Source organism: Diadema setosum, chromosome 15 (genome assembly GCF_964275005.1).
Source record: "Diadema setosum chromosome 15, eeDiaSeto1, whole genome shotgun sequence".
Taxonomy (NCBI): Eukaryota; Metazoa; Echinodermata; class Echinoidea; order Diadematoida; family Diadematidae; genus Diadema; species Diadema setosum.
Window position 1 is genome coordinate 8,180,940 of NC_092699.1, and position 22,317 is coordinate 8,203,256.

At 40.4% G+C, this 22,317-nt stretch overlaps 1 protein-coding gene across 1 annotated transcript; it reads left to right on the top strand.

The window, feature by feature from the left end:
* Nucleotides 1-20: 20 nt before the first annotated feature.
* LOC140239284 (ATP-dependent RNA helicase DDX19A-like) lies at nt 21-22,004 on the top strand. The gene is made up of 11 exons (XM_072319159.1): nt 21-144; nt 4,080-4,233; nt 5,184-5,328; nt 6,738-6,830; nt 7,708-7,807; nt 8,570-8,684; nt 14,472-14,649; nt 15,209-15,446; nt 16,176-16,338; nt 18,604-18,795; nt 21,026-22,004. The coding sequence occupies exons 1-11, from the start codon at nt 97-99 to the stop codon at nt 21,082-21,084; spliced, it is 1,485 nt and encodes a 494-aa protein (XP_072175260.1). The 5' UTR covers nt 21-96; the 3' UTR covers nt 21,085-22,004.
* The last annotated feature ends 313 nt before the right edge of the window (nt 22,005-22,317 follow it).

The window sequence follows — 22,317 nt, forward strand, 5'->3', positions numbered from 1 at the left end:
TATAGCCTGTGTGCGTGTGTGTGTGACAGAGAATTGCAGCGGTGGCCAGGTACAGACTGTATTCAAGCACAATCTCGTCAACAAACTAGTGGCAAAATGTCGAACGTTAATTGGGATGAAGCGATCAATGAGCAGGAAAAGAAGGCAAGTATAATGTGTTCCTCACTGTGAGATTATTCAAAATTTCCAAACCCAGGTAAGTCCACTGTACACTCTCAAAAAAATCAGAACTGAGGATTCGAGATGTGTGCAAAGTGAAGAACGCAGTTCGCCGCACCTCGCCTCCAGCTCTCAGAGAGCTCTACGAATCATCGGAGCTCGAATGCGGATGCGTAGGGCCTACGTTGTCATTTGACTATCCGGAGCTCATCATCAGTGCTCATCTCAGCTCACATTGTAACGCCTGCCCGTACCGTGAGTGGGTGTAAACTTAAAATATGGCATCTCGGTTATTCCAGGATGCGGGGATTAGAATCTTAGACATTAAATTAGAATGCTGAAATTACAATGTACAAACACGACAAATGAGCTTAGTCTATAGTTCAGTTCGGGAAACCCACTCACAAGGGGGGCCCCTCCTTATAAGTAACCCGTCCCCCTTATAAGTAACCCCGTCCCCCTTATAAGTAACCCCCGGGGCACCCCTTATAAGGCGTCTCCACGCTTTTTTGCAATGCAACGCGAAAATGAAAGGACTGCGGCAATTCGCTTGATTATGTCCATAAAGCTTCACAAGTTCCCTAGTTACTCACGAAATTTGAGCAAAATCGGTTCGAGGCATCATATCTAAAATCATGGATTTAAATGCGATGTCAAACGACCCATGCGAATGCTGAAATGCGAGCGATTACTGGCGTGAGTGTCGCCAGGCGCGGCGGCGCGGCAATGCTTGAGTGCAGACGTGGCGACTGAGTACGGAGACTAGTCGCCACGTCTGCACTCAAGCATTGCCGCGCCGCTGCGCCTGGCGACACTCACGCCAGTAATCGCTCGCATTTCAGCATTCGCATGGATTGTTTGACATCGCATTTAAATCCATGATTTTAGATATGATGCCTCGAACCGATTTTGCTCAAATTTCGTGAGTAACTAGGAAACTTGTGAAGCTTTATGGACATAATCAAGCGAATTGCCGCAGTCCTTTCATTTTCGCGTTGCATTGCAAAAAAGCGTGAAGACTCCTTATAAGGGGTGCCCCGGGGGTTACTTATAAGGGGGACGGGGTTACTTATAAGGGGGACGGATTACTTATAAGGAGGGGCCCCCCTTGTGAGTGGGTTTCCCGAACTGAGTTATAACCCTTCAAATAAATACTTGACTCCAGCCTTCTGCTTTAGTGCTGGACCCTGTTCTGAATATTTAAACTATTTAGGGGGCCTAGGTATTTAGATTGTCTATTTATTTATTTTTTTTTAAAGCTGGCCTGTTTCTGATGTTGTATATTAATAATAATAATTTGCTGTAGCCGGCCTGCGCCTGTAGGCACCGCCTCACAGCTCACCTAGGGCCTAAAGGCAAAGGTGTAACTCGGTATACATTTAAGCAATTGAATAGGTTTTGAGTTGTCTTGACAAGCATAGCGACAAGCAATGACAAGTGTCACTTGAAGTGAAGGTAGGATGCTCTAACGTTAGATCTAACGGTTACAGTTTTGGAGAGATTTACCACTTGTAAATTTAATTTTGTAGGCCCTATGTAGGGTAAGGGCACCAGTATGATTATTCGGTCAGGCACCGGTATTCAGTCACTTATCACTAGTCACCAGCCAGTAAGTTCAACTGTCACAACGCACGCAAATCACACTAATTCACATACTTGCACACTCGTTCACAACAGGAAACTCCCTTAGCCCCCTCCAAAAATCCATCCAAAATCCCAAATTTTACCGTCAAAAGTGCAGAATCGGCGCTACTAGCCAAAAGGGCGCGCGGATAAGGCCCAGTTTTAAGAGTACGGGTCGCCGAAAAAATGCTAAAAAATTGAGAAATACGCCGTTCTCTCGTGGGATTTTTCACTTATTGCAAGCTTGGAGTGTAATGGTATCCTCAAAAACGCAAAAGAAAAACAAAATGTCCGTACATGCCGATACAGTGTCCCAATGTACAAGGGTTGAATGCAAGTGCCGAGGCCCCAGTATTCGGTCACCAACGGTCGCCGCAACTTCCCCGATGCAATTTTGCGCCAACAAGGTAGCGCGTGCGCGCGTTTTTCAGCTGCCTTGAACACGCATTGACTTTGAACGCGCACATCGCGTGACCGAATACTGGAGCCGATGACCGTATACTGGGGAATTTTCAAGGTGAAATATTTCGCGATTTTGTGCAATTCTGTGAGATATTTAACGAAATGAAAGTTGAGATTAAAGAAATTTGATATATTTCACATACATTGCTGTAGATATGATGTATGTATGTATTATTTTAGTTTGAAAAATATTGCAAAAAAGCTTAAGTGACCGAATACTGGGGATGTTACCCTATCTTCTTCTTTTTTCTTCTGCCTAGCCTGCTGTACTACAAGTGTACCAGGTATTTAAAATCTAGTGACATAGTGTCTGGGTCTTAAGAACAGTAAAAAGGAATTTATGTTTCCATGCCCTCTACACTGTAGACTTGATTTGAAGGAGTTTACACTGTTGGTGGCTTCCAGTAAGTAGTAGACTGGGTGATTTCACGTTGGTAGGTGCTAGTGCTTGCCGCCAAATAACAGCGTTAAATCGAGCTCCAACTCTGATGGTCAGATTAACGAGGCGATACCGATCAAAATTATCGATCACCAGCACTCGGGACGCTCGGTGTTATGTTGGAATCACAGCACCGCAAGCTCCGCAGGAATTGCGTGACGAAAATAGTGATGGCGCATGATTACAGTCAAATATTTAAAGATGTAGCCAAAACTGCTTAGTTTAAAGGCATAATTTACCATTTGCAGATGAAAGCATTAGTGCTCTAAAATAGTTCTAAAATGTGAGTTAGGGATAGAAACAACCACTGTCAAAATTTGAATCCGTATAATCGATTTTAAGTGTTGTTAAATACACAAAATGTGAACAATAGTTATAATAAAAATGTTTCCAGACTAAACCGTATACAGTTACGGTTTATTGAGAAAAACCCTGATATCTCCTTATATTTTAGGTTTTATTGCAAATATTTCATATGGTAGGATGTTTTATGATACAACAGACCTGCACGTATGCATCAAATGTGATATCTTGAACATTTATGAAATCACTGCTCCCAAAGGTAAACTGGACCTTTAAGACACATAGTGAGGAAGACGGATTAAAATGCCACAAATTTCATCCATTCCCCAAAATACAACTATCTTAATTTTGATCCCAGGCTCTTATTTACATGTATATACATGTAGCCATGTCTGGAGTGTTCATGTTCTTTACGTGGGCGACCACTGCATTAGCATAGATTTTGCACGCAAAACGTGCATCTATTAATGTTATGGAAGTGAATATGGGTCTCGCACAGCAATGCTAACACCAGCACCGAACTTGAAATGAAGAAAATGAAAATCCCAAGTGGCTAGTGTTAGTCAATAGGGAAAAAGCACATAAATCGCTAACACAGACGGTGGAGCTTGGTTCAGCAGACGACATTCATCACCAAGCCCAGCACCAACTACCAGGAATACGTCATGATTTTTAGGTCAACTCCCAACACCGACGTGATTTCAAGTTAAGTGCTAGTGCTAGTGCTGAGATAGCGCTAGCACTAGCACTAGCACCGAACTTTAAATCACCCACTGTGCCAGAGACAGCTGAGGTTGAGTATACTACAAAATGTATGAGAGAAATGCCTTTGGCTTTGTCGCAGGTTTTAGTTTGTGTGAAGTTTTCTGAGCTCAAGTATGTATGTGACCTTTCGCTCATCCTGGAATGGGTATGTTAACAAAAGAAATCTAGGCTATGCAAATCATCTAATGATCTTTAATGTCTGGATGATATTTGCTCAGTGTCTCATTATTTCACAAACTAGTAATGGTCATTTCACAGAAAAAATGGTGTATTTACATGTACAATGTAGTACAATGTAATAAATACTGATATCTGTTTTTCTGTTTAGATCAAGGAGATTGGCATAAGTGGACCTTCAGTGAGTGCTGCTGGTGCTGCACCACCTGCCCAAGGTGCAACTGCTGCTGCTGGTGCTGTTAGTGGGGCTTCCTCCTCAGCGTCTGCCTCCTCATCTTCTGCGGCCGAAGCTCAGGAGGATAAGGGTGAGATTGGCAATCTCCTGCGAACAGAAAAATTGAAACTAAACACAGAATTGCATAAGGACTAATTTTACAGCAAAACATGAAACTGGGCATAAATATTCACAATTGAATGACTTATGCCCTAAAAATAGAAATAGCAACAACAACAAACCTGAAAGAAAAGGAAAATCTGATATTAATGGGTCATAACTGCAAGACCTGTATTGCATCTGCAAGTGGATTGACCAACTGAAATGTAATCTGAACAAGATGGTTAAATCATTCTGAACATGAGTTGTTCTGTAGTACAGTAATGTACATGTAGTTTTATGATCTACAGTGTACTATTTGCCCTTAGAAGCACAATTTTTTTTTTTCACCACACAATCATTGCAGACATGGTCAGACGATAAAAATTGAGTAAACTAGATTGTTATCGAACGACCTGTAACAATATTTTTAGAAGTGGTGTCCTCACACTAAATGGACATCTTGTTGCATTAACTTTGCTGGAAACTAAATGAGCTCACTGTAAACAGCAACCAACTCCTACCTGTAAATCCCAGTATTTCTCAAAACTATAATACCATCATTCTTTTTGTTGGATCATTATTGTTACCTCCACCAATTAGGCTAAGCTTTTGCTGGTATTGTGGAGTTTGTTTGTTTGTCAGTCTCTGTGCAAAAGTGGAATATTTTGAAGGATTCTTTATCCATGTCAGAGTCTATCATGAATGCTAGATGACATACTTGCTTTTGCAGTCATCAGAGCCATTGTGCTGTAGTAGGCCTGATGGTCAAGGAATCTAAAAATGCAGATGATATGAATGTAAGATTATACAATGTGGGGTGGGAACTGCAACATGGGTGGAAATGAGCTGCTTGGCAGAGCTCTGTGCTGTCACAGTGCTTTTCTAGTTTAATTTCATCATTATTTTACGATTGTTATCATTGTGATATCATTCCCACAGCAAAAGAGGCAGCAGAGGCGTCTCTCCTCAACAAGGCTCTCCACTCTCGCCTCATCCATGACACCACAAGCTCACAGCTTGAGGTTCAACAGAAAGATCCAAACTCACCCCTGCACTCCGTCAAGTCCTTTGACCAGCTTCGCCTGTGAGAACCTCAACTATTACCTTATATGTGTACTCATATTGTATGCATACTTATCTAATGTACTGTATGTATGTGCATTATCATCATGTAAAAAATATGCATTTTCACTGATTTTGGGCTGAAGTGGCTAGTTGTTGGGTAAAATTTAACCTGAAACATGTTTCCGCAAGACTGGATGTACTTTGCGGAAAACAGGGTGGATGGATAGTAGAATGTCATGAAATTATTTCCAGTACAGGTATGCATTAAAAAATTATTGTCATACTGTTCTCTCGTTGATTACCAGCGGTACCTGAAAGAGTGCAATGTGTAGCTCTGTGTATGATATCAGGAAGTGTGGTTTTATTAGGACCTTTGAAATTTATATCTGGTGTCTTATAACACACATGAAGAATAATATTCTTTGCACTATTAAAGTCACTTCTCTGATATTATATACTGAACATTGTATTCATGTAAACATGATTTAGGATGAGATGAATTTACAGCTTGTGACATTCAGTGTTTGTGTTACATTATGCTGTGGTGTAATACACTTCATTTGCTATGTGCATGTAAAGTGGTGCATGCTCTCTTCTGCACCATTCTTGACTATAAAGCATGAAAATTTCAGTGGTCTGGACAGTCATCATGCAAATTGTTTTTCCTCAATATTTGATGACAGATTCTGAAATAAATCTCCGTGTCAATACAAAATACCTACATGTAGATTATATGTGACCCGCTACAACAAAAGGATCCTAAAGTCGCTGACGGGTGAGCCGAAAAAATCGACTCTGAAGTCAGATCGCCAAAATCTGTCAAAACGTTCGGATTTCTTTTTTGACACAATTTTGTAGTCTAATGTATCTTCTATCATCTGCCAAAATTTCAAAGCTAAATGATCAAAGGAAAGGCCTGAAAATAGCATTTTTCTGGGCCATGCTCGGCTTACCCGTCAGCGACTTTAGGATCCTTTTGTTGTAGCGGGTCACATATTGTGTTTGTGCCTCATGTCTCCTTTAATAATCAAAGGTGATAGTTGAGACCTTGCATGATACATTGTGTATTGACATGATTAAGAATTTTCAACAAAAGAAAAAATGCTGTAGCACAATGGAGATTATACATTTTTATGATACACAGGCATACTGTAATTCAAATGCAAACTATGTGTAGCAGCAGCTGTCATTGCTTTCTCTCTTTCTTTCTTTTTTTTTTTGTGTGTGGATGTACATGTATTATAATAGAGATCCAAGATTTATGAAGGAACATGCTTTGTATAAGATTCTGCTTTGTTTGCACCCATGGGTGTATGCTGTTTTGCTTTGTTTTTGTTTGTTTGTTTGTTTGGTTTTTTTTGGGGGGGTTCTGTTTTGATTGTCAAGAACTTGTGAAGAAATCTTGCTTTTCTCCTCTTGATCACACAGGAAGGAGGCCCTGCTGAAAGGAGTTTATGATATGGGTTTCAACGCCCCTTCAAAGATCCAGGAAACGGCCTTACCACTGCTCATGGCAGAGCCGTAAGTCTCAGTGCAAGTGCAATAGACTGTATCAACTTTGGAAGTCCCCTCAACCACTCATCCTCGTTCCCTTTTGACACCATGTCAGAGTGTTTTTTTTTTTTTTTTTTTTTTTTTTTTTTTTTTTTTTTTTTTTTTTTAAGAGGCTTATGACACCCATTCCCTCCTTTCTATTCTCAGTGATTTTTGGCTCATGGGATATTATCCACAAGCTTCTGCTGGCTGGGTGAATTTGAGCAAAGTTAAAACTATCACAAAAGGACAAAAACATAATTCAATGCTTAATAAAGTTGAGTAACTGTTGACCAGCATGGTCCTTCTTGCCAGATAAATGAGGAGTATATGAGTTGTAAAACTTCCAAACAGAAATGAAGGCATGTGGGTCTTTCTTTCTTGGAATAAGTTCATTGTGCGACTCCCATGAACTGACGTACATAATATGCACTACCTGGTATGCACTGGGCTGCACCTTTAGAGCCCAAGTGGTCTTCTTTTATATATATATATATTTTTTTTTTCATTTTGTCTATTTAGATGCATATGAAACATTGTGATTTTACTGATAGAGATATACAGCATTAACAAACAAACAACAAAAAAAATAGAAAAGGAAATAGTTGTAGATTTGTGATGATATTCCTGGTATGTACTGTGTATAGAACATGATGCAAGATACAACGTGTATGAACCTTATAATCTTGAAAACATTTGTCGAACATTCAGAAAACAGTGTTTTTGCATGTACATTGTTTCATGCAGTCAGAAGTACAGGGTAGTAAGACTTTTGTGCCATGAGATATGTTCAAAATCTAGCAAGCCACCCTAAGTTACGCTCTTTCTTCGGAGTAGTAAGTTTTCATCCTATCTTGGTCCTCAGGCCAAAGAACATGATTGCACAGTCGCAGAGCGGGACGGGAAAAACAGCGGCATTCGTCCTGACCATGTTGAGCAGAGTGGACAATGACCAGTACCCTCAGGTAAGTCCGGGCTCGTTCAGACCATCACCAAAGGCTAGGTAAAGGCTGTACATCAGCAGTTGCCACGCAGCATACGAGTCATCATAAAACACAAATCAAATTGACAAATTAATTACAATGTGACTTGCCTTACACATTTAATGAGGTGGAATGCCCCTCTACGGAACTTGATGAAATATCATACATAGAAATTGCAAAGTCTTGATGATTTTATGTGATGTTCAGCTGCATATATTTGGGAAAATGCACATTGTAACACAACATGATTAGGTATTCAATGTCCATTGACGAAAAAAAAAAATGATATGAATCGCTAGATCATGTGAATTACATGCTTTGAACTGAAATTTCATGATAAAGTCAATGGCAAATGTAGGTTTCACGTCCTGATGATTTGCTTCTCTTAGAAACAATTTAGTAGGTGCTCTGTATGTGTGTTTAACGAGTATTATTTTTCGTGAATAGGGATAGGTATGGACAGTTTTGCAAGTAGTGAAATTTGTGATTGAAAACCGCAGTAGAGAAGTGAATAATACACATTATTCCCTTTGCAGGAGAAATGTTAGTGATTTCCCCCCTTGGCGGCAATGTGCAGTGCATTTTGTGTTACTCAAAGCAATATTTTTCACATTTTTAATTTTGCAAATATCTTTTGATGTGTGAAATTGCCAGCAAATTTTAATGACCCAGGATATACAATGTACAGTATCATCTACAGCATTTCATATTGTTTTTTCTCTTATTATCTCCTCTTTCCAATAGGCACTCTGCTTAGCACCAACATATGAATTAGCTCTTCAAATTGGCAAGGTTGTGGAAGAAATGGGGAAGCATTTACATGGAGTACATATCAGATATGCTGTGAGGGGCCAAAGAGGTAAGTTATGTGAGCAGCTCCAGCATGTGGGTGAAAGAGTCAAGGAGTGAGTACAGCTGCAAAGCATTTAGGCAGAAGAATGACGTTTTTTTTTAGATATGATAACAAAAACAAGTTGATTTTATGTTTTGTCTGCATTTCAACAAAAATCATCACTCAGTAGGGATAGAAATTGGTTTTAAAAATGTGACGATTAGGGGGTGTGAGGTAGAGAGAACTTCATCTGTCATGTTGAGGGTCAATGAAATATCATCCCAGATTATGAAATAATATGTCACGTAATTTGTGACCCTGCATCACAAAACCAACAAAAAGTTGCCAGACATGAATTTTTGGTTAAGGGCAGATTCTGAAAGAGCAGCCTCTAAGCTTTAAAATGATGTATAACTCAATTCAAATGGACTCTCCTAACCTATCTAAATATTGGTGAGAAATCACACACTCTGGAAAAGTGTGAACTGAGAAAAGAGGCTCTGAAGTACAGGGTCTATTCAAGCATGTTAATCTTTACCAAGCTGTGCTAGCTGTGCGATGAATGAGACAAAAAGTGGGATGTAAACCACTGGAGCAACAGTAATGAAGAAATTATCAGATTAAGCTGAAATTGAGCATGGTCTATCAACACATTCTGTCCTTGATTAACCCCTTGAGGACGTTTGATTTTGCCACAACGCGCATTTCCCATAGACACCTGCCTGAGTATACTTGGGACTCGTCCTCCACAGGTTAATGCCAACATTCAAAACTGTACTGTTAGAGTACCGTTATCCTTTCAAAAGTTATTAAAGTTGCAAGTGAAAAGTGTGCAAAGGATTTTCAAGAAATGAAAAGGGGCCTCTAAGACATACCTGATCACACTACTCTACAAAAAAAAAAAAAAAAGAGGGGGGGGGGGCATTGTAGAAAAACTGCTGAAAACACACTTTCCCATTCATTTTATGATCCCAAATGTAGGAATAATGTAGAAGGAAAGCTCTTTCAGACAATATGAAAAACTCAACATTGACTAGGTTGACCCGTTTCACCTTTTTTAGTCCCCACAAAAAATAAGTGGTGCGACTTTTTGTTGGTTTTGTGATATGTGGTCTTATTTATTTGTTATTGGCAGGCAAATGTGGGATTGTGCTCTTGATTGTTGCGTGCAATGCAAAGATCACATGTGATCACAATCTGGCTGTATGATGTGATGCATAATGTGACTCTGGGGATAATTGGGAATCTATGATATATACGTTAGGCAATGTGGCACACTAGCACTGGTCCAACTGTCCCTGACCAGTAAAACCCACTGTTGGACCAGTAACTTTTTCAGGAATGGAGAGTCAGTAATACATGGAGAACCTGGGTACCTACTGGTCTGACAGACAGGTCAGACCAGTACAAAAAATGGGTTAGTGTGCTGCCCTGAGTTAGCTTCGTTTCTGTGTAATAAAACCTCAGGTTACCAGATGATACATACATTTTTAAGATGATGCTTAATTGTGATACCCAGGGAATAATTTTCCTGGTATCGCATCGCAATTTGCTATGCACTTTTACACCACTGCTACACAAACTATCTTTTGTGTAGCAGTTTTCTTCCATAGAAATGTACAGGATACCATGTGGAATATTGTTCATCAGCTGAAATTGCTAATCAAATATGAGTTGGAAAATTATTCCCTGGATACCACATGTTGGAGGTTCTATTTCAAGGACACATACATTTTGCTCAGTCAGTTTCAATGGACAGATTATTGGCATATCATAACATAGTGCATGGCTAATTTTTCCTGCATCTTAAGGCCAAACATGTACTGTAAAAGTGGAAATTTTCGCGGTGTTGAAATTTTCGCGCATTTCGCGCAACCAGAAACTAGTGCGAAAATAAAAACACACGAATATTTTTGCTTGCCATACGTTCCTGTGCATGATGTCTTGATTCCGCGGAATTAAAAACACGTGAAACTCTTCTGACCCGGCCTAGCGCGAAAAAATTAGTCGCGCGAAAATATCCACTTTTACAGTAACCATGAAATGCAATGAAGTTTTCCAAACAGGATTTTCTTCTTCCGCATAGTGAAGTTGTGTTATGGCCTGTTAGACTTATCCATCAATTTTCTGCGCTACTAGTGATATGTTTACAAGCGACTTATGACGACGTACAAACGTAGTTTGTGAGTGTACGATGCTTGAATAATCATATGTTTCTTTCAGTCCTGTGACTGTGATTGCAGATAGAGTGCCTTCAGTATATGATTTCAGTAGATTTTCTGGAAAATTATGTTATCCCCAAATTCTCACCCTTCTCACCCGGATGCCTGTAGGCCAGTTGGCCTGTCAGTTGACAGCCTCCGTATGAGTCCTCGCCAAGTTTGTCTGTCTTGAGCCATGGTTTTAACTGTGTTAAAATCCATCTCCTCCCTTCGGGCAATCTCCTTGATTTGGTCTTCCCATCTCTTCCTTGGTCTCCCAATTGGCCGCTTCTTGTTTGGTTTCCATTTGTGGATCCTCTTGACATCTCTAGAGTCTGGCATCCTTTCCACATGTCCATACCATTGTAGTAGGTTCCTTTCTATGATGGTCAAAACTGACTCTACCTTGAGGGCTTGTCTGATGGTTTCATTGCGAACCCGATCTCTTCTGGTAACCCCATAGATGAGACGGAGAACCCTCATCTCGGTAGCCTGGATTCTACTCTTCAGTTTTGAAGTAAGTGTCCAAGTTTCACTGCCATACAGTAGCACTGGTCTCAGAATTGTTGTATATATACACACTTTGACATCTGTGGGTATTTCTTTCTCTTTCATGAGGGGATAGAGTGTAATTAGATTTCTGGTGAATTTGGTTATCCTGTTGTTAACTTCTTCCTCCATGAGATTGTTTGATGTTATCTTGCTGCCCAAATATGTGAAGTTGTCCGTCTTTTTAAGAACGTGTCCATTGATGGCTACATTCCCCTCTTCCAAGTCCCTTCCCACATGCATGTACTCAGTTTTGGTGTAGCTCATCCTGAGACCAGCTTTAGTTAGCTCCCTATCCCATTGGTTCATGATGTCTTGTAGTTTGTCCCTGCTGTCTGCAGTTTGTGCTACATCATCTGCGTAGCCCAGGCATTCCGCATGGTAATCCTCTTGCTTGATGTTCACGAGTACGTGGTTGAGATAGGTGATAAAAAGCAACGGTGAGAGCACGCTGCCTTGGCGAACCCCTGTGTTGATGTTAAAATAGTTTGAATCTCCGATGATGGCACTCTTCTGATCATTGTAGGTGCTCTTGATGGCCATGAGTAGTCTGCTGCTTATTCCAGTCTCCTCAATCACCTTCCACATCTTTTCTCTTGGCACTCTATCAAAAGCCTTCTCCAGGTCCAGGAAGCAGATGTGCTGATCAATTGCATACTCCCAGCTTTTCTCCAAGTAGAGTCGTAGGGCAGCGATCTGGTCAATGGTCCCTCTTCCTGGTCGAAAACCACATTGGCTTTCTGATAGGAACTCTTCCACCTCCTTCCTCAGTCTTTTCTCAAGTATCCTTTCATACAGCTTTCCAACATGGCTCATCAGCGATATCCCCCTGTAATTTTTGCAGTCCAAAGGATCCCCCTTATTTTTTAATACTGGACAGATTAAAGATTGGTTCCATTCCTCTGGCACGGTGCCACTGACCCATGAGTGGTTGAAGAGTTCCAGTAGCATTTCCTTAAGTGGCTGACCACCTGCCTTGATTGTTTCAATCGGGATCATGTCTGGCCCTGGAGCCTTGTTGTTTTTTGTGAGCTTCAGTACAGCGTCTATTTCCTCCATGCATATTAGGTCTTCTTGGTCTGAAGCAGCAGGTGGGATGGATTCCCTACAGTTCCTTCCTTGCTGGTTCTCATCATCATTGACATTTAGTAGTTCCTGAAAATATTCAGCCCATCTGTTCGCCACATTCTTTTGTCCAGTTATAATTGCACCTGATTTATCTTTCAACGTGGTATTCTTGGTCCTGCCATCACTCCTGGTCTTGTAAGCCTTTGACATGCTGTACAATAGCTTTTTGGTTCCCTTGACATCTTCGTGTAGGTCTTTTCCTATCCTTGTCCACATTCCCTTCCGAACCCACTTTTTTACTTGATTAACATAATTTCTCTGTTTTACATAAGCTTCTCTGTTCTCCGCTGTTCTGTTTTTTAGCCAAGTTTTGAAAAGTTTCTTTTTCTTGTCGACTTCTGCCTTCACATCCTCCGTCCACCAGCCCGTTTTCTTCTTCTTACGATTGCCCAAAGTTGCTACTCCTACTATCTTCTCTTGGATCTCGTGCAAGCAGTGCTTGAGTTTCTCCCAGTGTTCTTCAATGTCCTCTCCTCTGACTGTATCTCTTACCTCCCTTAACTTGTGTTGAATTTCCGGTAGCGATGTCTTAATATTTTCAGTCTTTACCCTCTTTCGCACTTTGGACTTCTCCTTCTCTGGAAGGTGTATCTTCATTTTGCCTTTAATGAGCCTATGGTCTGAGTCAAGGGATACCGATGGAATGGTTTTAACATCCTTGATGACAGATTTTCTGGTGGACAAAATGAAATCTATTTGTGTCTTCAGGTCGTACTGCCCAATCCGAGAATTGTACCTGTACCATGTATACTGGTGGCTCTCCTGGTGCTTAAAATAAGTGTTCATTACTGAGAGGTTGTTTCTTACACAGAAGTGTATTAGCATCTCCCCTTCCTCATTTCTCGTGCCTACGCCAAAATTTCCAATGACGCCTTCTACTGGCCTGGAGCCAACGTGTCCATTCAAGTCGCCCATGACAATAATTTCACTGTCAATGGGTATGTTGTCAAGAGTGTCTTGCAGTTGTTCATAGAACTCATCTTTTTCTTCCTGTGGTCATCCTTGCTGTGGAGCATATGCTTGGATGAATGAGACCCTATGATTGTTAATGTTGACGATTGATGCAATAATGCGGTTACTGATATAATGAACCTTCTCTATGTGCACAGCGAAGTCTGGGTGGAAGAAGAGCCCAACTCCGTGCCTTGTGTCTCTTTCACTGCCTGAGTAGATGAGCTCATAGTTGTCATGGACTGTCTTTCTCCCCTGTCCCTGCAGTCTTGTCTCGGCTATGCCTAGCACCTTCAGTTGTCGTTCCTGCATGAGGTCAACTATTTCTTCCGTCTTCCCCCGTATGGTTCCAGCATTTATAGTACCGATGTTCGCGTATTCGTAAATCTTTGTCAATGTTCGTTCCGTGGTCGTATTCCGTGTGGTCCGTCCGTTTTGAGGCTGTCTGCATACCATCTTGAGCTATCCACTACTAGCAAAACTGCTGACTCGCTAAGTCTATCACTGTTATATCACCAGTAGCTTCACCGTTTGTCGTTAGCGTCAACCAGGGAGTACCACGAGGAGGTGACAAATCGGACTTTACTCCCCACAAATCGGACTTTACTCCCCAATCGGACTTTACTCCCCGTTATCCCCAAATACGCAGCATTAATATTCACATGTATGTGACAATGTATGTTGTTTTTATTCATCCAGTCAAACTAAAGTTTTAGTAAAGTTGCAATTAGATCCATAGTTTTTAATCATGAATGAAACCTTTTTATAAAGCAAGGCTGCACACTGATCCATTTTTTTTGTACTGGTCCAACCTGTTTGTTGGATCAGTAGTTTCCCAGTTTTTGTTTTTGTTTTTTCCATTTTTACTGCTCTGTTCCTGAAAAAGTTGCTGGTCCGACAGTAATCTTTACTGGTCAGGGACCGATGGACCAGTGTCAGTGTGCAGCGTTGCTTTAAAAGGGAACTGTTTGTTGTCAAAATGCAGTGGGTCGCGGGGAGAAGGTTACGCAACAGATTGTCATCGGTACACCGGGAACAATGCTGGACTGGTGCATCAAGTTCAGGAGTATAGACCTATCTCGGATTAAGGTGTTCGTCCTCGACGAGGCTGACGTCATGATCGCAACGCAGGGGCACCAGGACCAATCCATCCGCATCCAGAAGTGAGTACTGTCTGTTGCTAGGGCGACTGCCCTGTTACTGTCATCATCATCATCATCATCATCATCGTCATCATCACTTTTTTTATTTCATAATTGTCATCTTTGAAGTCAACATCATCATGTATGAGATCAAGTGTCTTCTAATTCCACTCAAGCTATTGCCACTAAACTATAGAACACAATATTTGGCCATTCGAAGGCACAAGTTATGAATTTTGGAAGGATCTCCAATGGCCCTCGTGCTGTGGCTTACTTCTCACTGGTAGCTTGACTTTCTATCACTTTCATGTGATGGCACCTCAGTTTGCTTTTTGCACAGTTACCAGTGAGAGGGCATTTGACTGAGGATACCTACGCTTACATTTAACCTTGCTTGTGAGTTGACCTCGCAGACGTGAACAAAAATTTTTACCCCAGATGGATATGAAAATTTCAATTCTATTGTGTATACTAAAGTCAAAATGCATGCCCCAACAATTCCAAGGATTTTTTAGTGATCCTTTTGAATTTGACTTAGGTGAGGTTGACTGTATATGTGTTTTTTTTTTAACCTTCGCAGGAAACTTCCAGCCACGTGCCAGATGATGTTGTTCTCGGCGACATATGACAACAGTGTGATGAAGTTTGCAGAGACAGTGGTGCCTGACCCCATCGTCATCCGCCTGCGTCGCGAGGAGGAGAGCCTCTCCAACATCAAGCAGTACTACGTCCTCTGTGCCAACAAGGAGGAGAAAGCCGAGTCCCTTTCCAACATTTACGGCGCCATCACCATCGGCCAGGCTATGATATTTTGCCAGGTAAGCACTTAGAGTGACATAAATCTACCAAAGCAGAAAAATTCTCTCTGCTGGAGACGTAGAATCTATTATGAGGATAGCTGCAGATGTGAAGCTCTCTTTCTTCATTTTTCATCTTAGTATTGCCCCCCACTGCCTCGTCATTTTTCGTAATACTTTTAAAATGATTCTTTTTTAATTTTTTGCTGAAATGTTGCGAGTTTTTTCATTCATATCATGCGCACATTTTGAGCACCTATTTTCGAAAATTGGGTGCATGCTTGCCAAGATATAGCACATTTGTGTGACAAATGTCATTGAAATTGGCAGTTTCCAATAACTTTGGTATGTACAATGTATGGGCTTTACAAGAAGTGTTGTCAAATGAATGTTTTTTCCTGATTTTCCTCAGATAACACCCATTTTGTTTATCATTGCAACAAAACAGACACATGAGAGTTTGATGATGGTGATGGTGGTGATGGTGATGGTGGTGATGGTAGTGATTGTGGTGATGATGATGGTGATGATGATGATGATGATGATGGTGATGGTGGTGATGATGATGATGGTGATGGTGGTGATGATGGTGATGGTGATGGTGATGATGATGGTGATGATGATGATGATGTTGATGATGGTTATGATTGAGATGGTAGTGATGGTGGTGATGATGATGATGGTGATGATGATGAAGATGAGGATTAATCATGTCTCGTTTTGATGCCCATGTTGTTATTCTTCTTTCAGACCAAGAGGACAGCGAGTTGGCTAGCAGAGAGGATGACACGTGAGGGACACGCCGTGGCGCTACTTTCAGGCGAGCTGACAGTGGACCAGCGGGTGGCTGTCCTCACAAGGTTTAGAGACGGGAAGGAGAAGATTCTTATCACCACAAATGTCATGGCGAGAGGTAAGAGTATCCGTAGACAAAAAGTACATTGTAAAACCAGAAATTATTGTACCCATGAAACTTTTTGCAAGGATTTAAGATTTTCGAAGGGAAAATGCCCATGAACGTTCTTGTATACCCAATGCATTGAATGCCAGTGGCAATTTGTGAATGTTTCATGCCCCGTTACTGTAAAAGGAAATCAGTTCCAATTTGCAAAAATTTCATGATGCCAAAGGTTTCTGATTTTACAGTGCATGGATGAAGTCGTCGCTCAATGTCGAGCCCTTTGTTTTATATTTCTCGTATTTCTTTCCCTATATTCAAATTACTTGTTTGCAGGTTATGTGGTAATGTTTGTCCGTTCAACAAACAAGAAAAAAAAGAAAGAAAGAAAAAAATGCTTCAAAAAACAAAGTGTTTGTAAATGTTGAAAATTACAGTCTGTGCACTTACTTTGGGGATTACTTGAATACTCATCACAGATTGTTTGGTGTGTTACTGCTGTGGTACCTACAATCATTTTATTTTACAGTTAATGCAAGGCTCTTTATGAAATAAACGTAACCATCTGGCTTAGCATTTGCTTTGCTGGACAACTGTGCCTTGTCAATATGAATCAGTGCATCATCATACAGGATGTAGATTGGACTCTCTTTAAAAGTAAAGCCAGCTGCCCAAGGGTGTATGGAAACAGTATTGGGGGTTTCATCTTCATCATCCGATTCATAAAAGGGGTTGAAACCACTAAGAGTCTGGTATATCAAAACTGAAAGGAGAAGTTCACCTTCATAGACATGTGGGTTAAGTAAATGCAGCAATATTAGTAGAACACATCAGTGAAAGTTTGAGGAAAATTGGACAATCGATGCAAAAGTTATGAATTGTTAAAATTTTTGTGTTGGAACCGCTGGATGAGGAGACTTCTGAGGCTTGTGATGTCATATGAGTGCAACAGTATAAAGAAAATGTAAAGAAAATTCAACATATTTTCACTTTTTTTCGCATAATAAAAGAGCACTTGACTTGCCTCTTTCTAAAGGCAATGGGAATAATATTACCCATAACATATGTCAGTAACGAGTCAAAGGAATGTGTACTTTTTTCAAAAGATGAAATTTTGTGAAATTCTCTTTATATTTTCCTATATTGTTGTACTGTACGCATGTGACATCATACTGTATACGCTGTAATTTTCGCGTACATAAATTTTCGCGAATTGCCGCTGTCACACATTTTCGCGAGTGGTTAAATTCGCGATTGGGGGACCAGAGAAAATATGAAGTGGCAAAGAAAGTGTGAATTTTCAACTTACTAGCAAATAAAAATGATACTAGTTATACACTGCATGAAAAAAAACTTACCAAACTCTGCGAACTAGTAAGTTAGAATTCCACATTTTTGAAGTGGTTAAGTATATCGCGCTAGATTTCTGACGAGTGGTACGAGGGGTACGAGTAAATTCAGCGGCAACCAGCTGGAGCATACAAAGCCCCGGCCCCTAAAGTTGACATACAGTACTTGTAAAGACGTAGCGGCATGCAAACGCAAGAGCTATAGCGAACATGTAATCAAGGGTGACACGCCGCGCGTTTGTAACGTTGTGGCGCAATGAAAAAAACAAAAACAACAGAAAGTGGAATTTCTCGCAGAAATAGTATTGCGCCATCTACTGTGCTGTGCGAATGATACTTACAGCGACTGGGCTGTGTATACTAGTAGTTGGACGTGGACGTGCTATATGTACTAGTACGTAAACAAGCTTAGCCAGTTTATATGGTCTGTTCGGTAAGCCGTGACATGGTATACTAGTACTGAAATGTTCGTATCATCAAGGCAAGGGATTCATTTTGGAAGGTAATATTTTCGCATGTTGTTAATTTCGCGAATAGCTCCCGACTCGCGAAATTCACGAAAATAAAACCCACGCGAAATATATAGCATATACAGTACTCTGCAGTAGTCTTCTCATCCAGCGGTGACTGCAAAAAAACTTCAAAGATTCATAACTTTTGAACGGATTTTCTGATTTTCCTCAAACTTTCAATGATGTGTTCTACTAATATTGCTACATTCTCTCAATCCTTATGTGAATGAAGGTGAACTTGTCCTTTAACTTTCAGTTCTTTTCATCAGTTCACCCTTTTCTGTTTGTATTTTTTTTTTTTTTTATTAATTCTGTTTCACTACCTGTATGTAAGGTACACGTCCCTGATGCAGTCAACTTTCATTTAAGTCTGATAGTCATCCATTTGTTTTTGTTCCATTTTGCAATGCCTGATAAAGGAATTGACATCGAGCAGGTTACAGTAGTGGTGAACTTTGACCTCCCGGTGGACATGGATGGACGAGCAGACTGTGAGACCTACTTGCACAGAATCGGACGGACAGGCCGATTCGGCAAGTCGGGCCTGGCTATCAACTTTGTGGATGGGGCCAGGACTATGGCCGTCATGGAGAAGATTCAGGAGCACTTTGGTAAGGACTTTGTCAACAGTCTTAAAGGTACTAGCCCACATTTGCAAACCCATAAAAATCAAAACTGCATAAAACAGGTCCAATATGACTTCAAGTACAAGTTATAACAGTAACATACCTCACCTGTCGCTCTTTGTCTATACCATTAGATAAAAGAGAGAAAATCATCGTTTTAAAATCAATTTTCAAACCGGGTCAACCCGACCCAAAATCGAATTACGAGCGTGGGCTATAGCTACGTACATTGTACATGTAACACGTACGTGGACCGGAGCTAGCGAGCGTTGTACGCATGCATACGGATTACGGTGCATTTTCCTTTATTTTTATGAAAGTAATGGACTAATTGGAACGAAATTTTGCGCAGGTGTTACTGCAATCATACCCAAACTCCATGCTAACTATGAGACCAATTGCTGCAGGTTTACAAATGTGGGCTAATACCTTTAATGTAAAGCCCCAGTCACATAGACATGCCGGATCACCCCGGATCTGATCCGGAGTGATCTGGAGAGAGATCCGGGTTGACGCCTAGGGCATCCTTGGACATCCAGGAGGCCAGCGTGGCCACTTTTGGAGGTCAAAAGCATTGGGCATCATCCGGGGACTGCCGTGTTGGCAGAGCAATCTGGGATGATCTGTGTGGCTGCCATGTAGCTGCCGTGTTGATCTGTGTAGATGCCGTGTTGGTCCGTGTAGACATCGCAGTCTTCCGGCCTTATCTGTGTAGCTGCTATGTTGATACCGGGTGTACAGTCATATCAATGCTCGTCAACGCTCCATCGAGGTCGAAACTATCCTGGAACTCCCCGGATCATCATGTAGATCCTTGAGGATCCATATATGTGACTGGGGCCTAAGCCATAGTACTAATTGTGAGAGTTATGTGGTACTTGCCATTGTTCTGTTTTGCTTAACTTGTGCTTTTGTTTTGAATTATTTACATTATATTGTCTAAATATGAACTTGTCAGTTGAGAATATGAAGGGCATTAAGTTGTCTCAAACACTATGGGTTTAGTGGCAACTTACCGCCCTACTTATTCTCACCAGACAAACTATGGTTTATATTAGGCTGAAAAGAAAGCTGAATGCCTTAAAGCAATGAAAATCTCTGAGTGATCAGCTTTACCGTACTCAATATTTTCTTGTGAACAGTAGCTATATGCTGTTGGACAAAAAAAAAAATATAAAAAGATAAAAAGATAAACTAATTCGGTGATATTTGCTCATAGATCTCTTGAAAGTGACAGCACTCAAAGTTAGGCTGAACAGAAATTTACGCTGAATGATTTAAAACAGCGAAAATCTCTTTGAGTGATCAGCATTTATACCATACTCAATATTTTGTTGTGAACAATAGTGCTATGCTGTGGGACACACACACAAAAAGATACGATAAATGTGGTGATATTTGTGACCATTGACAATGGTTTCAGGCAAAAGTCAGGAATTTTGAAAATTATTTTTTTCATTGAATCACATTGCCCATTTTCTAAGCTTTGCATTGATATAAAACACTTGTATTCTGTGACACCGTAAGTTATTATTATTGTTGTTGTGATTATTATTATTATTATTATTATTATTATTATTATTATTATTATTATTATTATTATTATTATTATTATTATTATTATTATTATTATTATTATTATTATTATTATTATTATTATCATCATTATTGTGTATATATACTTTGATATGATTGATTACTTGCATTTGTTGGTTGACTCTCACTTTCATTTTGTTGCCTCTTCTTGGTACACCTTATTAGGACTTGCTGTTTGCTCAGCCCCCCCCCCCCCTTCCCCTTGCTGTTGCTATTTCACTCTTTTCCTTTCTTTATCCCTCTGTTGTTCCTTATCTTGTTTGATGTTGCCTCCCTATTCATCCTTTTCCTTCAGTGGTTGCCCCCATGGCCCTCAGGATCATTACTGACCCTCCTCTGCCTTTTGTCTGTCCACCCTCCTGCCTTAATCCCCCTCCCTTCACCTGTTGGGCTCCTTGCCCATGACCTCCTACCCTATCCTTTTCTTTTCTCTGTTCTGTGTCCCTAGCCTGTCCCTGACTGTTCTTGTTGTGTGAAGTCCTTATATGTGATTGCTTTCCCTGCCTGTTTGTCATTTTGCCTCTGATGAAGATTCTGCCGGGATCGAAAGCTCAGGCCCCTTTTGACTCAATGTTATATTTTGATAACATCTTCTTTCTTTCTTTTCTCACCTCCACAGGACGAAAGATTGAGAGGCTTAGTACGGACGATGTGGATGAAATAGAAAGGATAGTCTGAGGGTCTGCTTTTTTCCTTCGTGACGTAGGTGCAAGAAAGAAGAAATAACCAAAATGATGGGAAACATGTTTTTGTGTTGTTTTCCTTATTGTTTGCTGGGAACATGTCAAAATTTGATAGGGAAGGCAGCTGCGGCGCCTAAAGGAACCTTTTATCTGTAGATTTTTGATGAGAGAAGCTGCTATTTATAAACAAAATGCAAGCATGTTTGAGTGCACAAGAAGCCCAAAGTCAAGTGAAACCCGGTCAGGTTTCAAAGCTCATGCCTTTAAAGAGAATAGACTTTTTACAGCAAACAATATGTGTCTTTGCAGTTGTTGCTGCCAGTTTGTGGGAAGATTCTGTGAAAATATTTTTGGCAGTTATGCAACACTTGCTAGAGCAAACTAGCTCCTGTCAAATTGTACGCAATGAAAAGAAAGACAGAGAGATTTGCAGCGGTTGTCAAAAGTTTATACAGCTGCCATCAAATCTGTGTAGCAGTTGATTATTCATGGAAATAGGTACAGCTTTTATGCAATCTGTAGGAATTCAGCGGTTATATGTTGGCTGTTGAGGTGCAGGCAGCTGTTGCTATAATGGTGATAGAACTTTTCGACAGTGGTCAAACAACTGAAAGAGTGCTTGCTGGTTATAAAAAATCAATCAAATACAAAATGTAGTACCCACATTTGGATGTGGGTACATGTACATGTTAAAAGATAACTTGTTTGTATGTGTGTACAGGCAGCCCATTTTGCAGGAATGCCATTTTGGACATATCCTCCGTATTTTTGTCAAAGATAGATGAAACCAGACCCGGTCACTTAACAAATATCTTCACGTGTTAATGAGCTGATGAGGAGCAGCTTTGTGCATTTTCTGTAAATTCAGGTAGCAATAGAAGGCATAACAATGACTGGCAATGAAAAAAACAAAAGAATTAAAGGGATCGTACAGTTCTGGTTGAGACCTAATTTCTTGTTTGTAACATTTTTAGGTGAGATAATGAGAAATCTCATATGAAATATGAAAGAGCATGCAATTTTATGAGGAATTCAACGTTTATTTGATAAAAATTGGTTTTGAAATGGCTGAGATATCCAAAATAGAACGATTCTAATAAAGTGTGGGACCCACACTTTGTAACGATCGCTTTGTTTTACTTTGTTTTTGGATGTTTCAGTTATTCCAAACCCGGTTCTTATCAAATAAACTTTGAATTCCTCTTAAAATGGTATGCTCTGTGCTATA